Source organism: Acipenser ruthenus, chromosome 3 (assembly GCF_902713425.1).
Source record: "Acipenser ruthenus chromosome 3, fAciRut3.2 maternal haplotype, whole genome shotgun sequence".
Classification (NCBI taxonomy): Eukaryota; Metazoa; Chordata; class Actinopteri; order Acipenseriformes; family Acipenseridae; genus Acipenser; species Acipenser ruthenus.
The window spans coordinates 77,921,545-77,940,779 of record NC_081191.1 but is presented as its reverse complement, the minus strand read 5'-3'; the positions used below and the strand labels follow the sequence as shown (position 1 = coordinate 77,940,779).

Sequence of the window (19,235 nt, the reverse complement as noted above, 5' to 3'; positions counted from 1 at the left end):
AGTTTCCTTCATGTCATTCTTATGATCATGCTTATTTTGTATTCCAGTGAATTGCAATTTCCACCAGATAATATTATCAGGTGGCTGTAAGAGGTTTTCTCAGTCTCATACATTCATTTCAGAAAGCTTTAGTATTTTTTCATTTCACTCACAGCTTTAAAAAGAGATACTAGAAAAACAAAATGATCTGGAAGTAGCCATCAAAACTGAAATTACTGAACTTATAGAAATGAGTTGAAAAGAAATCTAAACTAAGGGTGAAACCAATTCAGCTGTTTCAAATAATTAGAAAAATCAAGTAGATGACTGTTCAAGCTGAATTAATGGACCCTTTGCTCGTTTACAGCATTCTCCAAAGCTTGGACAATCAACAGTTTGTACTTTTTTTTTAGAGCTTTAATGGACTGAATATATTTATGCAATAAATAAATAAACAGGCAAATCAATAGATACACACCATCTGAATCTTGTATGTTTTTGAAAAATGTAAACCAAAAAATGGTTACACAGACCTCATGATATACATGGTTCAGGTACCTGATTCATTATTTTGTTGGAATTCAAATTCAAATTTTAAAAAGATATGCAATAAAACTAAAAGAAAAGTATGGGGTTTAAAAGGCATGTCGTATGCAGACAGGCTAAAATAATTGAATCTATTCAGTCTTGAACAAAGAAGACTACGCGGTGATCTGATTCAAGCATTCAAAATGCTAAAAGGTATAGACAATGTCGACCCAGGGGACTTTTTTGATCTGAACAAAGAAACAAGGTCCAAGGGTCACAAATGGAGATTAGATAAAGGGGCATTCAGAACAGAAAATAGGAGGCACTTTTTTACACAGAGAATTGTGAGGGTATGGAACCAACTCCCCAGTAATGTTGTTGAAGCTGACACCCTGGGATCCTTCAAGAAGCTGCTTGATGAGATTCTGGGATCAATACGCTGCTAACAACCAAACGAGCAAGATGGGCTGAATGGCCTTCTCTCGTTTGTAAACTTTCTTATGTTCTTATGCACGATATATGTTAGCTGATTCCAATTAGGCAATCATCACATACTTTGACTTCTATTAATTAACATAATTCAATAATTCATGTCTTTAAAAATTATATTGAAAAAACATGATTATTACCTGTATTTCTGTGTAATAGTTTCCATCTTTTTCAAATATAACACCAAGTTAATGTGTGTAAACGTTGGTCATATATATTGCTCAAGAACAGAGTGGCCATTGGTTATTTTATTCCCAGTGTACTTTACAACATTAATGTAAACCCTGGCATTACTTTAATAACCAGCAGCTGAGCTCAAAATACAACCACCCATATTCCTCTTATAGGTGATTTACAGGCATGGACCTCAGTATAACTAAACAATACAATACAATACAGTGGGAAGAATGAACTGCAGTCACTTCTTATCACTGCATTTTACATGTTGCAGTAAAATCACAAACATCACTGTCTTATTTACAATGTTTAATTCTACCACTGAGTAAAATCAACAGAACATATTCATAGCTTCTCTGCTACCTGCGATTCTATTCTGAAGGTCACAGCCATGTCCCCGGATTCCAGTCCTACTACCCATTAAAACCTGTATCTTAAATATTTTAAGATAATCCATAAAAAATAGCAGCATAGCAAGTGATGCATTAAATGCAGACAAAGTGAAGTTAGTGTTGACGCACAATACAGTGTAGAAAAGATATATGTTGAGGGCGCCTTGCTTTTGGTGATCTAAAAATGCCCATGATCTGAATGGGACATGCAGGTTTCAAGTGCAGCTCATTTGCAATGTATACGGTATTTTCAATAATATGCTCAGTACTTTTAAATGTATAAAACTTTTCATTGTTCTGTAATTGAAATTTGATTTCAGTGTAACTGTAACTTGAATAAAAACTGACAGGATGCATTTGGCTTAGTCTCCTGATAATACTCTTTTTTTTACTGGTCCCCTGAAATTCGTATTAACGAGAATTGACTGTAAATGCCATTATTCAGCAGTGATACAACTAAATTATTAGGATTACATCATAGGAGAATCTTTTTTTTTTTTTTTTTTTTTTTTTACTGGAACATAATAAAAACTGAAAAAATGCGCTAACATTTTGAGGCTGAATGCCCCTGATATAGCTCTCTCTAGCAACTCCGGGCCAATTTATTTAGTTTATATTACTGTACAGAGATAACATTGTGTAATAAAATTGATTCCAACTTAAAACCAAGTGGATGAACAAAAAAAAGAGAACCAGGCATGGGGCTTAAAATGTAGAACTGTTAGTCAGAACTCTAGTCTTCCTCATTATATCAAACCATTTATCCAAACCATATATCATTCAAGGCATGTTTCTCTGTTTTGTAACAATAACGCAGAGGTTTTTTTTCTTGCTTATTAAAAACAAGTAAATATGTTCCCCTATTTAAAATATGCCATTAAGTGCTGCATTTTACTAAGACAATTGTTGTTATTTTTATTTTACCTGTTTATATTGATTTTATAGAAGAACTCAGAGTGATGCTTCAGTACATTTGCTTTTACACAAGGGTCTAGATTTCAATATAGAAAAGATCAGATAGACAGTTATTCCTGCCATTCTGACAGCTGAGCTGACGTCCAGCACTCTGCTGTAGAAGAGTGTGTGATGTAGTATCAGCTCAAGGACTGAGAATTTGAAGAACTGAAATACTGCACCAGGGGTGCTGTCACCAGGTTCGGTTTAGGTACTTTGACAGGATTTTGAGAGAGCTGGGAAGACTTTCCTTTCCTTACACAAACATTACATTATATGACATCTGATGAGTTTTTAAAGTTAGCCTGCTAACTTAACCAAGTCAAGTTTCATTATTATTATTATTATTATTATTTGTTTATTTAGCAGACGCCTTTATCCAAGGCGACTTACAGAGACTCGGGTGTGTGAACTATGCATCAGCTGCAGAGTCACAATTACGTCTCACCCGAAAGACAGAGCACAAGGAGGTTAAGTGACTTGCTCAGGGTCACACAATGAGTCAGTGGCTGAGGTGGGATTTGAACCGGGGACTTCCTGGTTACAAGCCCTTTTCTTTAACCACTGGACCACACAGCCTCCTATGCCTTCATTATGGGGGGGGTTCAAAAACCAGTGTTACTGTATCGAACTCGCAGTATAGTAACGACAGCTTTAGTAGCAAGTGATTTTCAAATGAAATGTGGCAGTAAAAATTGAGTCAATGAGGTCGTTAATGAACACATTTCTCGTTAAAAAGCTTAATTGTCACAGGTCACGTACATCACTTCCTGTCTCAATGACTAGGTAAGAGGAATGTGTTAATGCATGTTAACGAGTTCAAGAAAAATTAATGGATGCATAATTCACTCTTATGAAAACTACTAGCGTACATGGAGATGGCTCTCCCATCAGCGAGCAGCAGCCAAATGGAAATAAAAAATAATGGAAATATCTATTTTGTGTATAATTTGTAAACTTAATTTAAAATTGTGCATTTTGTCATGCAGGACGTACATTTATTTAGAACACTTCACATGTAAAATGCTGATTTACGGTTATCTGGCATGTGGGTAAAAATCTCATTCAATGTGCATTTTGCAATCTTTTTTTTTGGATGGGGCGGGAGGAGCCATTATGTAGGCTAGGTTGGAATATATTTTCTTATGTACGATTGTAGGCAGTAGTTTGAAGTGCCATTTGTGTTTGTAGTTATAGTTTGTTGATTAACCCTGGAGTTATCATTTACGACCTTTTTGAAAATCCGTCTCTTACTCAAAGACAGTTGACAACACTACAAAAATGAACATTAAACTCAAACATTTCTTTCTACAAATAGTTTACTTTTTATTATTTCCTGTCATAAGTTAAGCACTATTTGAATGTTTCTTAGAGGTTCTTTAATTATTTTTTTTTGCCATTTCCATCCTCCTTCAGTTCCTCTTGTGTTCAGTTTCTCCTCTCAGGCAGCAAATTGAGATTCCGCATGAGAAAGAGGCAACTTGCACCACCAGAATTTTCCTGTTGAATACAGTCAAGATGTTATTGAATCCAAAGGGGAAATCAGTCAATCATGATGGCAGGCTTCTGAGAACCTCTACTCCCATCATTATTCACTGATTTCCCATTGGATTTCATTGTTGCTTGAACTCTACCCTTGTGTTCAGTAGGAGGTGGGGGGGGGGGGGAGGGGGGACTGTAACTTATTTTAAAGTAGAACAGAACTGTGTTGTGACTGCTAAAGGAAAGTAATATATATATATATATATATATATATATATATATATATATATATATATAGATAGATAGATAGATAGATAGATAGAGTGCCTTGCATAAGTATTCACCCCCCTTGGACTTTTCCACATTTTGTAGTGTTGCAACCTGGAATTAAAATGGATTTAATTGGGATTTTTACCACTTGATTTACACAACATACTTAACACTTTGAAGGTGCAAAATATTTTTTTATTGTGACACAAAAGTTAATTAAGTAAAAAAAAAGACATTTGTTGGTTGCATAAGTATTCACCCCCCCTGAGTCAATACTTGGCAGAAGCACCTTTGGCAGCAATTACAGCTGTGAGTCTTTTTGGGTAAATCTCTACCAGTTTGCACATCTGGATCCTGCAATTTTTGCCCATTCTTCTTGGCAAAATTGCTCAAGCTCTATCAAGTTGGATGGGGACTGTTGGTGAACAGCAGTTGTCAAGTCTTGCCACAGATTCTCAATCGGATTGAGGTCTGGGCTTTGACTGGGCCATTCTAAGACATTCAGGTTCCTGGTTTTAAACCACTCCAGTGTAGTCTCTTGCAGACTAAAACAGGTTTTCCTCTAGAATTTCCCTGTATTTGGCTCCATCCATCTTGCCCTCAATCCTGACCAGTGTCCCAGTCCTTGCCGATGAAAAGCATCCCCATAACATGATGCTGCCACCACCATGCTTCACCGTGGGGATGGTGTTCTCAGGGTGATGAGCAGTGTTGGCTTTGCGCCACACATAGCATTTCGAGCTAAGGCCAAAAAGTTCAATTTTGGTCTCATCAGACCAGAGAACCTTTTTCCACATGTTTGCTGTGTCTCCCAGCTTTGTGGAGCGTCCGGGTTATAGTTGTCCCATGGACGGTTTCTCCCATCTCAGCTGTGGATCTCTCCAGCTCCTTCAGAGTTACCATTGGCCTCTTGGTTGCTTCTCTGACAAATGCATTCCTTACCTGGTCACTGAGTTTTGGTGGATGGCCTTCTCTAGGCAGAGTCGCGGTTGTGCCATATTCTTTCCATTTTTTAATAATGGATTTAACGGTGCTCCGGGGGATGTTCAAAGTTTTGGATATTTTTTTATAACCCAAACCTGATTGGTGCTTCTCCAGAACTTTATCCCAGACTTGTTTTGATAGCTCCTTGGTCTTCATGATGCTGTTTGTTTAGATATGCTCTCTAACAAACTCTGGGGCCTTCCAGAAACAGGTGTATTTAATCTGAGATCATGTGACACTTTAATTGCACTTATTTATGGGTGTCACAGCAAAGGGGGTGAATACTTATGCAGTCAAGACTTTTCAGTTTTTTATTTGTAAATCATTTTGAAAAATATGTAGATTTTTTTTCCCCACTTTGACATTATGGACTATTTTGTGATGATCAGTGACAAAAAATCCTAATTAAATCAATTTTAATTCCAGGTTGTAACACTACTAAATGTGGAAAAGTCCAAGGGGGGTGAATGCAAGGCACTGTAGATAGATAGATAGATAAATATACTGTATAGCACATACCAGCACATCTACTCTATGCGTTTCCACTGCTCGCACTGCTCCTGCTATGTCTAGAAAAGATCAGGCAGGACCGGGCCAGGGTGATTTTAATAGCCCTATACTGACTCAGGAGAGTTTGGTTCTCCCCCCTGATGCAGCTCCTGAGCGACCAGCCGTGGGAACTGCTGATGCACTGTGACCTGCTCCGTCAGATGCAGTGCACTTTGTGGCACCCCAACCCATCGAGCCTACAGCTCTGGGTCTGGCCCCTAATTGGCTGCATTTGAGCCATCTGGGGTTATCGAACAGGGTGACTGACCTGCAAAACACCAGGGCAGTCTCTACCTGTTCCCAATATGGGTACAAGTGGGGCATGTTTCAGGCATGGTGCTTGTCTCATGGGTTTGAACCCACAACATGCCCCATGGCAGTTATACTGCAATTTTGACGGGATCTATTTGGCAGCGATCTCGGTGTGCCATGTAAAAATAGATTTAGTCTCCCCAGGAGCTAATTTCTTGGCGGGCAGTTTTTGAAAGGCACCCGGCGGCTTAGGCCACCGGTGAAGGATATAGTTCCTCATTGGAGGTTGAATGTAGTGCTTAATGTACAGATGAAACCTCCGTTTGAGCCCATGCACTCAGCTGAGCTCAAATATTTGTCTTTCAAGGCGGCTTTCTTGCTTGCAATCACCTTCACTAAGCGGGTATCGATTGCCTGTCTAATTTTTTCAGAGGCCAGAACGAAGGTTACCCTTCGTACTAACCCAGCTTTTTTGCCGAAAACCATCTCGGCTTTTCATGTTAACCAGTTGGTAGAATTGGAGATCTTTCCATCCCCTTCCTTTCCATCCCCAGCTCCCATTTTGCCCAGTGTGAGTATTAGCGTATTATGTTGAGAGGACTAAAAACTAGAGGCAGTCTGAACAATTATTTGTCTGTTATGGGGCTAAGTCCCAGGGACAGGCTCTGTCTAAATGGTTGACAGACACAGTTAAGACTGCTTATGACCTGGCCAATATGCCACCGTCAGAGAAGCTCACCAGCCATTCCACCAGGGGTCAGGTGACTTCATGGGCTTTGTTCCAGGGTGCATCTGCCAGGACATATGAAATGCACTGGTGTGGGCTTCCCCCATCCTTTATTCAACACTGCTAATACTCTGATGCCTTCATGTAAAAGTAGGTTGAGGCTTACTTGTGCAATCAGTTACAACTGGTTAACATTCAGGATGTGCAATCTAATGCAAACTTATGGCTATTAAATGGTGCCGAGGTTCAGATTCCAGTATGTTTCCAGTTATTGTTTAGCAACTAACTGCTTTTACCCTCAGATGTCCAATTAAAACACCCAGATGCCATTCTATACAGTATGAGGCCAGCTCATTGATCTATGTGTCCATTTTTTTTTGTAATTGTGTCTCAATCCTAAAATTCTAGGTGATGCAAAATTTTTTCCATAGCTGTAGGTATTGCAGTGATTTCACCTCGGCTTGGCTTACATGCTTACGATTGTAAGTCGCCCTGGATAAGGGCGTCTGCTAAGAAATAAGTAATAATAATAATGCAAGAATAAAAACAAGTATGTCAGTACATCCTGCCAGGGCCGTAAATTCAAAATGAGAGTTTTCTGTTTGATAAAAAAGTGAATGAAAATGACATGTATGAACAGTGTGTTTAGAGTAGTATAGAGTAAGGATTGCCAAGTGGGTGGTATGTGCATGCTATGGGCAGCAGTGTGGAGTAGTGGTTAGGGCTCCTGACTCTTGACTGGAGGGTCGTGGGTTCAATCCCAGGTGGGGGACACTGCTGCTGTACCCTTGAGCAAGGTACTTTACCTAGATTGCTCCAGTAAAAACTCAACTGTATAAATGGGTAATTGTATGTAAAAAAAAAAAAAGTGATATCTGTATAATGTGAAATAATGTGATATCTTGTAACAATTATTAGTCACCCTGGATGGGCGTCTGCTAATAAATAAATAATAATAATCATAGTCTCCTGGCAATGGAGGGAGAATTTGCAGTTTCTAAACTTTATGTAAGCCAAGTCAGTTTGATATACAAGTGTGATTTAATAATGCTGCAACAGCTGAAGAAAATTACGAAGTATATATAGTGTATTAGAAACAGTGGTTGCATGTACAGTTGTGCTCCACATACACTTGTAAGCTGTTGTACTTGACGGTTATTGATTAGGCAGGTGATGTATCTTGTAGCTCCTGGCACAAATATGCTTAGACCTGATGTTTTCAATGACTTTGTGTAACCGAGGAGCTGATAATTATGATACATTTGTGAAACAGAATAAATTTAGTCAATAATGGATTTGATTACAAACAAAAAAGATCTGCTGGTGAACCTGGATAAATGTATTGATGTAACTAAATTGCTAGATAAACAATAAAGCAATAACGACAGTATTCACTAATAAAGCATCCCCAATATGGAGCGACCATAACTTTTCATTTAAGAATTAGTATTTTACTTTTTAAATAGTATTTATAGGATGTTTTTCATGAATCATTAAAAATAATTGTGCATATTGGCATCTCTATGGATATTGAATCATTAACAGACTGTACAGTAAGCTAAAATGGCTATTGACTACATTAAACTTGTTCCAATGATTGTGTCTATATATCATATATAGGAATTCTGATTTTTCGGTGTTTTATTCTGACTTGTATACTCTCCTTTAAGAAGTCAATTGATACCTGTAAAGCCATTTGTGTATCTCAATCACAACAGAGAAATGTGTTAATAGTACAATTCATATAATTACTTTTTTTTTTTATGAAACAACTAAATTGGCTTTTAAATCGGTCAAGCCATTTTTCATTTACAAGCAGAATGTACAAACGAGATTGCAACATGTTAATAAGTGACTAATCTTTATTAAAGCGATAATGAAAAATAGATTATTTTATGCTGGACACACTTTATTACAATCGCCATGTGTAACTGTATTTACATAAAGAAGAGTCACGTCTGCTTTTAAATGAAAAAGTAAGACTGGTGATTTAAAAGACTGTAAATTAAATCAATTTTACTATTAATGCATTTCTCAGTTGTGATTGAGAAAACAAATGGTTTAACAGGTATCAATTGAATTCTTTTTTTTTTTTTTTTTTTTTTTTTTAATAATTTAGTGGTCGCCAATTATTTTATTATTTTCTCCCAATTTGGCATATCCAATTATTTTTAGGCTCAGCCCACCGCTACTACCCCTGCACTGACTCGGGAGTGGCGAAGACGAACACAGGCTGTCCTCCGAAGCGTGTGCCGTCAGCTGACCGCTTTTTTTACACTCTGCAGACTCACCGTGCAGCCACCCAGAGCTACAGCGTCGGAGGACAACGCAGCCCTGGGCAGCTTACAGGCAAGCCCGCAGGCGCCCGGCCAGACCACAGGGGTCGCTGGTGTGCAGTAAGCCAAGGACGCCCTGGCCGACCTAACCCTCCCTCCCCCCGGGCGGTGCTTGGCCAAATGAGCGCCGCCCCCTGGGAGCTCCCGTCCTCGGTCGGCAAAGGAATAGCCTGACTTTGAACTCCCGACGTCCAGACTATAGGGCGCATCCTGCACTCCACGAGGAGCGCCTTTGCTGGATGCGCCACTCGGGAGCCCCATCAACTGAATTCTTAAAATGAGATGGCAAAGTGACTGAATACACTATGTTGTGACACAGGAAATATTGTGTTTTTATTTACAAAGGTTGATTAAACAAACTGTGTCCACCTAACAGTCCAGACTTAATCTGACTAACCTTTTGGCTAACTGGTTAAGACATAAAATGGTAAATGTCTGTATGCAAATGCCTACAGCCAACTATTTTGTATAAATTAACCCTTTGCGGTCCATTTATTAATCGCGCGTCAGGCACGTCAGATCTAATTAATTTTCACACGCGCAGTTAATTTTAGACGCGCTGTTTAAAAGTATTTTTTTCCACAGTCAAATGGGTTTAAATGGCCCTGCATATCAACAAAGCACTCACTAGGGATCTCCAGCCCCGCCCCACCCTTTCGTTCGCTATAGCTTTCACCTATGTAAGAAATAAATAATAATAATAATAATAATAGTCGTACATACCGATCAATCATCTCCTGATCACTCGTTTTATCACCAAACTCATCAGTAATGCGATCCAAGTCATTATTTTATTACTATAACATCTCAAAAAAGCTCTGCAAATGTCCGTGTTCTCTGTGCGCTGATTCAGTCAGCCAGCTTGTTTACTTACGACCGCCCCGTTATCTGATACCAGATACCATGTATGACTATTCATGAGATACGCCTTTTTTTTTTTTTTTTTTTTTTCTGACTTGTCTCGGCTCCTGTCGCTCCCACTCGGCAATTGAATGGTTTTCTCAGCTTTTTCCGGGGAGAAAAAATGACTAGAAACCCGTTTTATGCGTTGCTATAATGATGTCGGACCCAGTCCGACAAAGGACCTGTGAGGAATAATTGCAATGTCGGACCCAGTCCGACAATGGTCCGCAAAGGGTTAAATAACAAGACCATAGTTTCATTTTCAAGACCGCTCTGGTTGTGAGGTGTGGTCATCTTGTGCCCTGTTTCAAACCAGAAGCCTGGCCATGCCAAACTGTAGTACTGCAAATGCAGAAGAACGGCCATTTTATATAAAGGCTATTCATTAACGCATTCATTTATTCTTTGTTACAGTAACGTTATTTATGGTAGAAAATAAGACTAACAAACATATGTTTGAATTAGTAAAATATCAACCACGTGTTGCTGTAGATTTTGACAGCAAGAAATAAAACAGAACAGCATTTCACTTTTCTTTTTCTTTCGGTGTATAATAAATGTTTGTGATGGGGCAGCACAATGCGTTGCTGGTATAGACACTTTAATAATTAAAAAATGCTATCATGGGCAGGGAAACAGGCTAACTCGAGGTCTGAAACCCTTCTGTGTTTTTGAATTATGAATTCTTACATAATGTTATAACAGATCTTTATTTTCTGTGTAGGAGCTATGCCAGTTCCAGACCAGCCTTCTGCCTCTGAAAAGACCACCATGCTAAGCCCTGTACTTAATGCCTCCAATGGGGATGGGTCTGAGACTGAGACAACTTCTGCAATCCTGGCTTCTGTTAAAGAACAGGTAAGCCTTGTCATGTCTATCTTCTGTATTTTCTCAAACAGCATTTAATTTACCACTCCAGTTTGTTGTATTGTTTTGGAACTTTCATTAAAATCTACTTAATTTTGCTACTAACAAACTGACACTTCAAATTGCTTTATAAGTAAAAAGTATAGTATGATGACGGTTTGATAGCATCAAAGATCGAGAAAAAGAATGTTGAACCTTGTGTGCCAAAAGTCATTGTTTTCAAGGTTGTATTTGTTATATTCTATTTTAAAGTGCACATTATGTTTATGATTGTTTTTACTGTTTAAGTAGTGAAGGTTGCTTTTAGACCAGGTCACCCTTTTTACCTAAAAGGTGAAATAAGTATATTTATCCAATGATGTAGATAATTAGAGTGGCTTGAAGACATGTGACCATTTGCCTCTGCTACTGTGGATTAAAAAAAAATAGGTGTTAATTAAAGGGTATATAAGGACCTTTTTATTTTATTGTGTTACATGTTCCCATGTGTTGCTACAACTGTTTACGTAAGGTAAGTGTATTGTTTTAATTTGTTTTTTTTTTGTTTTTTTTACATTTTGACCACTTTTTTAAACTTTTAAATTGCATTCCACTGCCTCCAAGATGGCTTCACATGGACCATTCAAACATTTCCCATGGATTTACCAGTGAGCTGGAGGATGATGGGAAATGTAGTTTGAGTGGTACATGCAGGTCCATGTGAAGTCATCTTGGGGGCAGTGGAATGCAATTTAAAAGTTTAAAGAAGTGGTCAAAATGTAAAAAATATATAAATAAGGCAATACACACACCTTACTTAAACAGTTGTAGAAACACATGGGAACATGTAACACAATAAAATAAAAATGTCCTTATATACCCTCTAATGTTATTTTAATGTTCACCCAAATTTGGAAGTCATCCTCAAAACAAATACTATATTGGGCATATTAAGTAGTTCATGAAATTATAGGTAGAGGGGTTGACCACAGCAGGGTGGTTATGGTGACAATTCACTTGGGCAAGTAAAATTAGAAGTGTCCCCTAAATATAACTCCAGATATACAATATTTATTGTTTTGTAAAATGTTCTTAAGTTTATAGTGGTATTGAACTAAATCCAAGACCTCTGTGTTTTCATGTGACTGGGATAAGTAACAATGAAGGGATTAAGTGTAGCACATTCAAACATGTTGTGGTGTAGCAGCCCCAAGGTCAAGGCTGGTCAGTGGCAGAAACAGTAACCCAGAGTCATCAGACTGATTCAGCTTTTTTGTGCGCTTTTATTCTTTACAAACAACAGGTTTAAACGAACACAAATTCAAAACAGAACACTTCAAAACAGCACTCAGGCTACTGCTATATCAGTGCCTTAACAGGGAGCACAAGTCAATAAATCAATCAACAACTGGCCACAAAAACCCATTTTTAACCTTAGAAAAGAAAAATCACATGACCCAGTGCGGGATTACACAGTCAGATTTACATTGGATTTTAGGCAGAAGAGACTTAAAAATCATGCCAGATTCCAGAATAGACCGGTTCTAGATTGTAAAGGGTATCACACCATTCATTTCAATAGGGATTTGGTCGAGATGCCAGTTTCTAGAGGGGCTGGATTAGACAGGTTTTAAGGTAGTACATTGGCTGATCGCACATTATTAATTAGCTACACTTTAAGCATCATAGGTGCTGAACATAGGAAACAAGTCTCAATACACTTGATAAGATACAGCAGAACCCAAATTCATAACATGAAACTGACCACAGATGTTTTTTTTCTTTTCAGTTATCCCTTGCTCAGTGCAACATTTGACACCTAAAGCAAGACTGAAATTCAGATTCTATTATGCATAAATGCAATGGATAATGAGTGAACTACTAAATCACACCAAAGTCAAGAGTACCCCTTAGTTATGCAGTCTTTCCTTCTTTTTTGTTGGTAAAAAGGTCCTCAGTTTATTGTTGATATGTTGCCCAAAAAACATGCATAGTCTGTGCTTTACATCCAATACCAACTGGGAACTTGTAGCTATCAGAAAAAGGTTTACCTCACAGATATGTCTCCTGAATAATTTACAAGCACAGATATAAAGCATGCTTGGCATTACTTTAAATCAGGTTAAGGTAACACAGAGTGCATCAGCCAGAAACCAGTGTGAGAGATTCATTATATCAGTGCAGATTTAACTACAAAAGGCCATAGGACATTGTTCAGTAAAAATGAGTTATAAAAACAGTGCTCTTAGCAAGAGTACATCTCAAGGGACCCTTCTTAAGTGTAGTTTAGATCAAATTAACTAGGATTCAGTTTAAATAAATATATAAGTAAAATGCACATTGCACAGGCAAAGCCTTAAAGCATAACAATATACAATGTGTATTATTTATATTTTTCCAGGACAGTAGACTTTTGGGAACTGTAAAAATATTGTAACCTAAAAGGTAATCCTCTTTCCATGAGGAAAGCATCCTTTTTAATGTATGGCTGGCCTCTCTCCTGCCTGGGTGGTTCAGTCGAATTGCCAACAGCCCTTTTAAAGTCAGTCTAAAGCCACATGTAGATGGGAATGAATCCTGACAGCTCCTGCATTGTGGTGGTTGCTAACTTGGCACTGCTTCTTTTAAGCTAAGGCACCTCTTGGGGTAGAAATTCACGACTGGAAAATGAAACTAGGACACAGAAATGCACTGGTCCTAAGGCAGGTTAACTTTAATAATATATAATGCTGCTTCTCTGGATAGTTTCTATCAGGCTGGGTAAAAAGAAAAGGATTGCCCACATTGTTTCGGTTGTTGTCTAACAGCAACAATAGAAAGGCTTCGTCTGCCTCCTGTGCATTGCACTTGTAGTTTAAAGCTAGCTGCACACTAGAAGAGTTTGTTGTAAAACACTCAAAAATTTGCATCATCTGGAATGTCTACCAGACAATGAAATAGTAACCAATTTAAGGTGAATCTCCTATTTCTGGCACCACCAGATATCAACGATTCAGTCACTTGTGATTATGGTTGGCAATCAAAGCCCAGCATTTTGTCATGTTTATGTTTTTTGTTTAGTCCCTCACTTATTTACTTACTGTAACTGTATTCATAACCTAAATTTGTGTGGGGGGGGGGGGTATTTTATTTTTATTGTGGTCCGGCCCCCAGAAACAAAGTTTTAACTGAGTACTATCCCATACACTGAACAGTGTGATTAGCTGACGAACAGTTAACCTGCACTGTACAAAGCTGAATGTAAATTTTTTTATCCTATCAGAACCACTGGCAGATCCTTTTGCTCAACATCTAAAAAAAAAATCAATGAAGCAACTTTTCACATGTAAACTGACGTTGGGGTCTTTTAATGTACAGCCGCTGTTGTCAGCAGAATTAACAGTTAAAGCTGTTGTTGCATATAAAGTGAGTTATTGAATGATTTGCCAGATTTTAAAGTAATAATATAATAATAGTATAGAGATATAAATTCATCAAAGCAAAATTCATGTCTTATAGGATTTATTCCATGTACTTCCATAACTACATGTATATTTCAGTACAGAGGATCCGCAATATGGATGATTTAAATTGCAGTTGAACAGACGAATTAATGATAATAATGAATTTGGCCAGAACCCTTGTCTGTGGGTGCTGACAGCTATCCACAATGTTGGCCAACTAGCGAAAACACAATGACATCATGTAGTCTGGTGCCGTGGATAGGAAGTGGCTCGTAGGGCCACCTCCCCCAAAAGACAAAATTGCAAAACCATGACTGGAAAAATGAAAATGATGAATGGTTAATGCAACAACTGCAGTGGCTCAATGCCAAAAACAGGAAAAGGATGAATGAAAAGTAAGCAGCTGAAACACAGGCCCGCCCCCCGCGCATGAAATGCAGTGAGGGAGAACCCGACTTCTCCGGCCTGCCACGCACCCTGCAGAAACTAAATACGAACCGCTCAGGACTCAGGTAAGGAAACCCCCCGTACTTGCTGGTAGAGAGAAACCTTAGGGAATCCATGGCTGAGGGTAGCCCTTCCTCCAGGCTCTAAAGATGTCCGTCTCACTGTTTGGCCTCGCTGCGTGTGACTGAGAGGCCAAACAAAAAAGAAGTGACATGAATGCAAGCCACAGAGTTTTTATGCCGCTTGGATATGATGTGTTGATTAGTGGATGGATTCTCCTTCCAGAAATACAACCAAGTTTTACAACAAGTGTTCCTAACAAAGTATGAAATTTGTGTTTTCACTGTTTAAAATTTACAGTGCCTTCACACATAAAAAATTCACATATTTCTTTCAATTTTGAATGTACAGTACTGTCAGTGTGCAATTTCTTAAGGATTTTGTGACCCTCAGACTCATTATAATGCCCACCGATGACATTTCATTTGTGTGGCACTCATCTTTACATTTTATATTCATCACATTTTCATTGAGCTGTGATGGTGGTTTGCTTACCGCATTCACCAAATAGTTTCTGCACATAGGTCTCACATTTTCCTATATACAGTAAGAGATGCCTTTACTATGGTAAACATTTCGCCTATTTGATTTTTTAATAGCTATCAGTGAAGAAAATGTATCGACCACAGATATTTCAGTGCTATACTGCAGCCTGCATTCTACTTTATGGGTCTCATGAAAGAACGCTTTCGTCACTGAAAACATGTGAATCATCGGAAAGGCAAGAATGGATTATTAATTTAAAAATTCAGAAGTATAAAAATGTATTAAAAAAAATAATGTTCAAGAAGGGTCATAGTTAACACCAACAAAGCACTGCAGTTGTGTTGATAAGGGGAATGTGTGTGATATCAAATGCAGAAATGGTTAAACATTTTTGCTTATTAAACTACACTGTTAGTCATAAATTATGCCTCAATAACTTTACATATTAAATTATCAAATAGCATTTTACATCCAATTTGTTTTTGTTCTCTTTTCTCCAGCTAGAAATTAGTTCTTCAAAATACAATTAGATAATACAGATTGTATTGTGGCCAAGTTGTCTGCATCAATTATTTTAAGAAAACAAAGAACTCAACTTAATAAAGGAATAACAATGCTGAGTGATGTATTTGCTCCAGCATTCATATATATTATTGTGACTAGGGAACTCCTGGATTAGACATTTTCTCTATTTTTTCTGCTCGTTATTTTAAAAATATATATCACTGTAGTTCAAACTGTATATAGTATATAAAAAATGGACTTTTGCTGCAAATTATTTCTTGTTTTTTTCTTGCTTTTGCTGTGGGGACATAAAATCTTACTTTTATGTAAATACACCTGTGGGTCATTTGCAACTATAGCACATATTTTGTATTTCCTAAAAGCTTTTCTTAATGCCAATATTAAGTGTCCCATAAGACATTAAAAACTATGTTTACATCATTTTTAGAGGGCTCCTTTCTAGAGTTGAAAATATCAGCTCTGTGGGTGATAGTTCTTGTCAAAGTATATGAGATTCAGTGTAGGGCAGCAGTGTGGAGTAGTGGTTAGGGCTCTGGACTCTTGACCGGAGGGTCATGGGTTCAATCCCCAGTGGGGACACTGCTGCTGTACCCTTGAGCAAGGTACTTTACCTAGATTGCTCCAGTAAAAACCCAACTGTATAAATGGGTAATTGTATGTAAAAAAAATAATGTGATATCTTGTAAGTCGCCCTGGATATTATTATTATTATTCAGTTATGCTTACAACCTCATTGAAATAAAAATATATATAAACAATGTAAATATTGTAAATACATCTGTGAATGTCTCCTATGAGATTCAATTGATTGTTAATTTGGTAATTGGGTTTGTTTTTTGTTCTTTTGTAATGCTTTGTTCAAACAGTTAAACAGTTTTTCTCTCATATAGTGGGAATGTTGTCCCGAGTTCGTCGGAATTTGAGTTTGAAATCCCACTTACACAGCAAAACAAATAATAGAAAGTGGGTATACAGAGACTAAGGTCTTGGTTTCTGCAATCATTGGAAGGGCTGTGGTTTCTACAGTTATTTCTGTGGCTCTCTGCATACATAAGGGTGTCAACAGTGACCCTGGGGATGTATATGCTTTTTACAAAGTTGCAAAGCATTGTGGTCTTAGAATCATGTCTTTTAGTTCTGCATATTATTGGATAGTGGTTTCTGTATTTAACTTCTGGGGTCTGTGGATAATTACTTGAACTGCAAATTGCAGTTGCAGTTGCAGTTGCAGTTGGTTAATTACACCCCCCAGTACTTTTCTATTTTGTAAGATATTGATTGACCTGTTTTATTGATGTCTGTTTTGGCTCTTGCTTCCTAGGTATTCAGATGTGCTAAATACACCATTTTGTATTTCTGTAAATTGACTTAAGTGGACAAGACCATCAGCATATTTGTAAAATTACTAAAAACCTTCAAAAATACATATTGTAATGTCACATAGAAAATGTACAGCATGTCATTTTGTTGACTGAGCAATTTTCTGGCATTGCATATTAGCAGTGCAAACAATCATGTACTGTATTCCATTAAATGGTTCCATGAAATACTAAGATGTTCTCATCAGATGTTCCAGTTATCTGTAGTGGTGTTAAACCCAATAAACTCAAAGTACTTTCTAAAGATCTGCCATCATACTTTACTGTCTGCTAATAAATAAATAAATAAATAAATAAATAAATAAATAATACTGTTGCACTGCTCTCAGTACAATGAGCACAAACTGACCTCCATTATAAAATCACTCTGCTTTTATATTACGTTGTTTATACAATTAAAATAAATCATATAAATTATAAAAAACAAAACAAAAATAAAAAGGTTCAATTGTACATTCTATACAAAAAGACTAGTTTTTCAATTTACAAGTTTCAGCTAGTTTGTGTTTTTTGGCAAAATGGACCTCTTAAGGTTTGATGGGAGTCATTAAACAGGGGATCATGACGCAGTCCATTTGCCAGTGTCCCATTGTCAAGTGAAATGAGGCAGTTTAAACGGTTCATTAAATTAAATTGTTTTTATATCTGAAACACAATGTAATCCTTTAAAGTGTTCATTTAGAAAATCATCAGTTTTTATTCATCTTCATGTTTCAAGACTCTGCTGTCAACTAATTTAAATTAGTGGTGTTGTGAGGACTCAGTTATCACCACCAAATTAATTTACATTTTCATTTTTGACAGGCAGATAGAAGATAATTTTTTGGGGGGGGGGGTAAATCTTTAAATTTTGATGACATCACTAAATAAAATAAGAAATACACCCTCCAGTGCTTTAAATAAACATAATAAAATGTTTAGCAAAATATTTTACATGTGCTGAAGTAAGCACAAAAGATCCTAAAGTGACCTTACTGAATCCCTACAGATTCACTGTGGTGATTATAAAAAATGTAGTTTTCTATATAACTATACCATGTAAGCCATACAGTCCAAGAACTGGAAGACAGAAAGCTATAGGAATTAATACCGCTATCAATGTATCCTAGGCTGTGTTTGTGCAAGGCAGGGACACGGAAGCCGCGGCCCTTCTCGTCTGACTGTGGCCCAGTGTATAATTACATTTCACTTATGAATATATCGTAAATATTTTTTTAAACTTTGTTGACTTGCTTTTTCTCATTTTCCGCATAAAAAGCAGCACGCCATTTTAATTTGTACTGCGCAGGGTAATTGCTTCTCATCAACTTAAGTCTCTAACTAATTTCTTGAGTCTTCCTCTCCTTTCTCAAATGCACAAACCAGCTGCATTGAAATAACCCATTCCCAACATAGGAGGCTTGTTGCTAGGGAGTGATGTCACTGCCCTGTGCCTTTTTGTTACATTGCTGCTTGCTACAACTGAACAACTCGTCAGCTCAAGTAAAAACCACTTCAAGTAGATATTTAATTTGCTTTCTATTATTATGCAATGCCTGTGTATATGGTAACAGTACAATATTAATGCTTAATTTTTAATTGTTTTGTATGTTTTTGTTTGTGATGTGTATCGTGCAGTAGTAAATTAACAGTAATTCTAAGGGAAATTGCATACACAGTACAGTCAACCTCGGTTTACTCGACTGGTGGAGAACTCGACACCTTTTTAATTCAACAGACAGTCTTGGTCCCGAATGTAAAATTCTCCATATAAAATATATGCATCCTGCCTCTTCACTTTTTTATTTGACACCATGCTTTACTTGGCACTTATTACTTGTACCGAAGGGATAAAAACTATTAAAAAGACTATTGGATAACACGACACTGTCATTTCACGTGACTGACCTCTGACTAGAAACGGATCGTTCATTCACATAATTCGCAACTACCAAGTGCAGCTGGTTACAGTGTCTTGTTCAATTGGCTTTAAAGCTCAGGTTATTTGGGATAACAAGCTTGTCAGCAGAACTTTCAAAGCGGGTGTT

At 37.4% G+C, this 19,235-nt stretch overlaps 1 protein-coding gene across 5 annotated transcripts in view; it reads left to right on the top strand.

The window, feature by feature from the left end:
• Window positions 1-19,235, top strand: part of ctnnd2a (catenin (cadherin-associated protein), delta 2a) — a 326,927-nt gene that overhangs the window by 33,940 nt on the left and 273,752 nt on the right. For all 5 annotated transcript variants that reach the window (XM_059017244.1, XM_059017243.1, XM_059017247.1 and 2 more), the window contains exon 2: window positions 10,747-10,880. In XM_059017244.1, coding sequence (XP_058873227.1) covers window positions 10,752-10,880 — 129 coding nt within the window. In that variant the 5' untranslated portion in view covers window positions 10,747-10,751. The remainder of the gene's footprint in view (window positions 1-10,746; window positions 10,881-19,235) is intronic.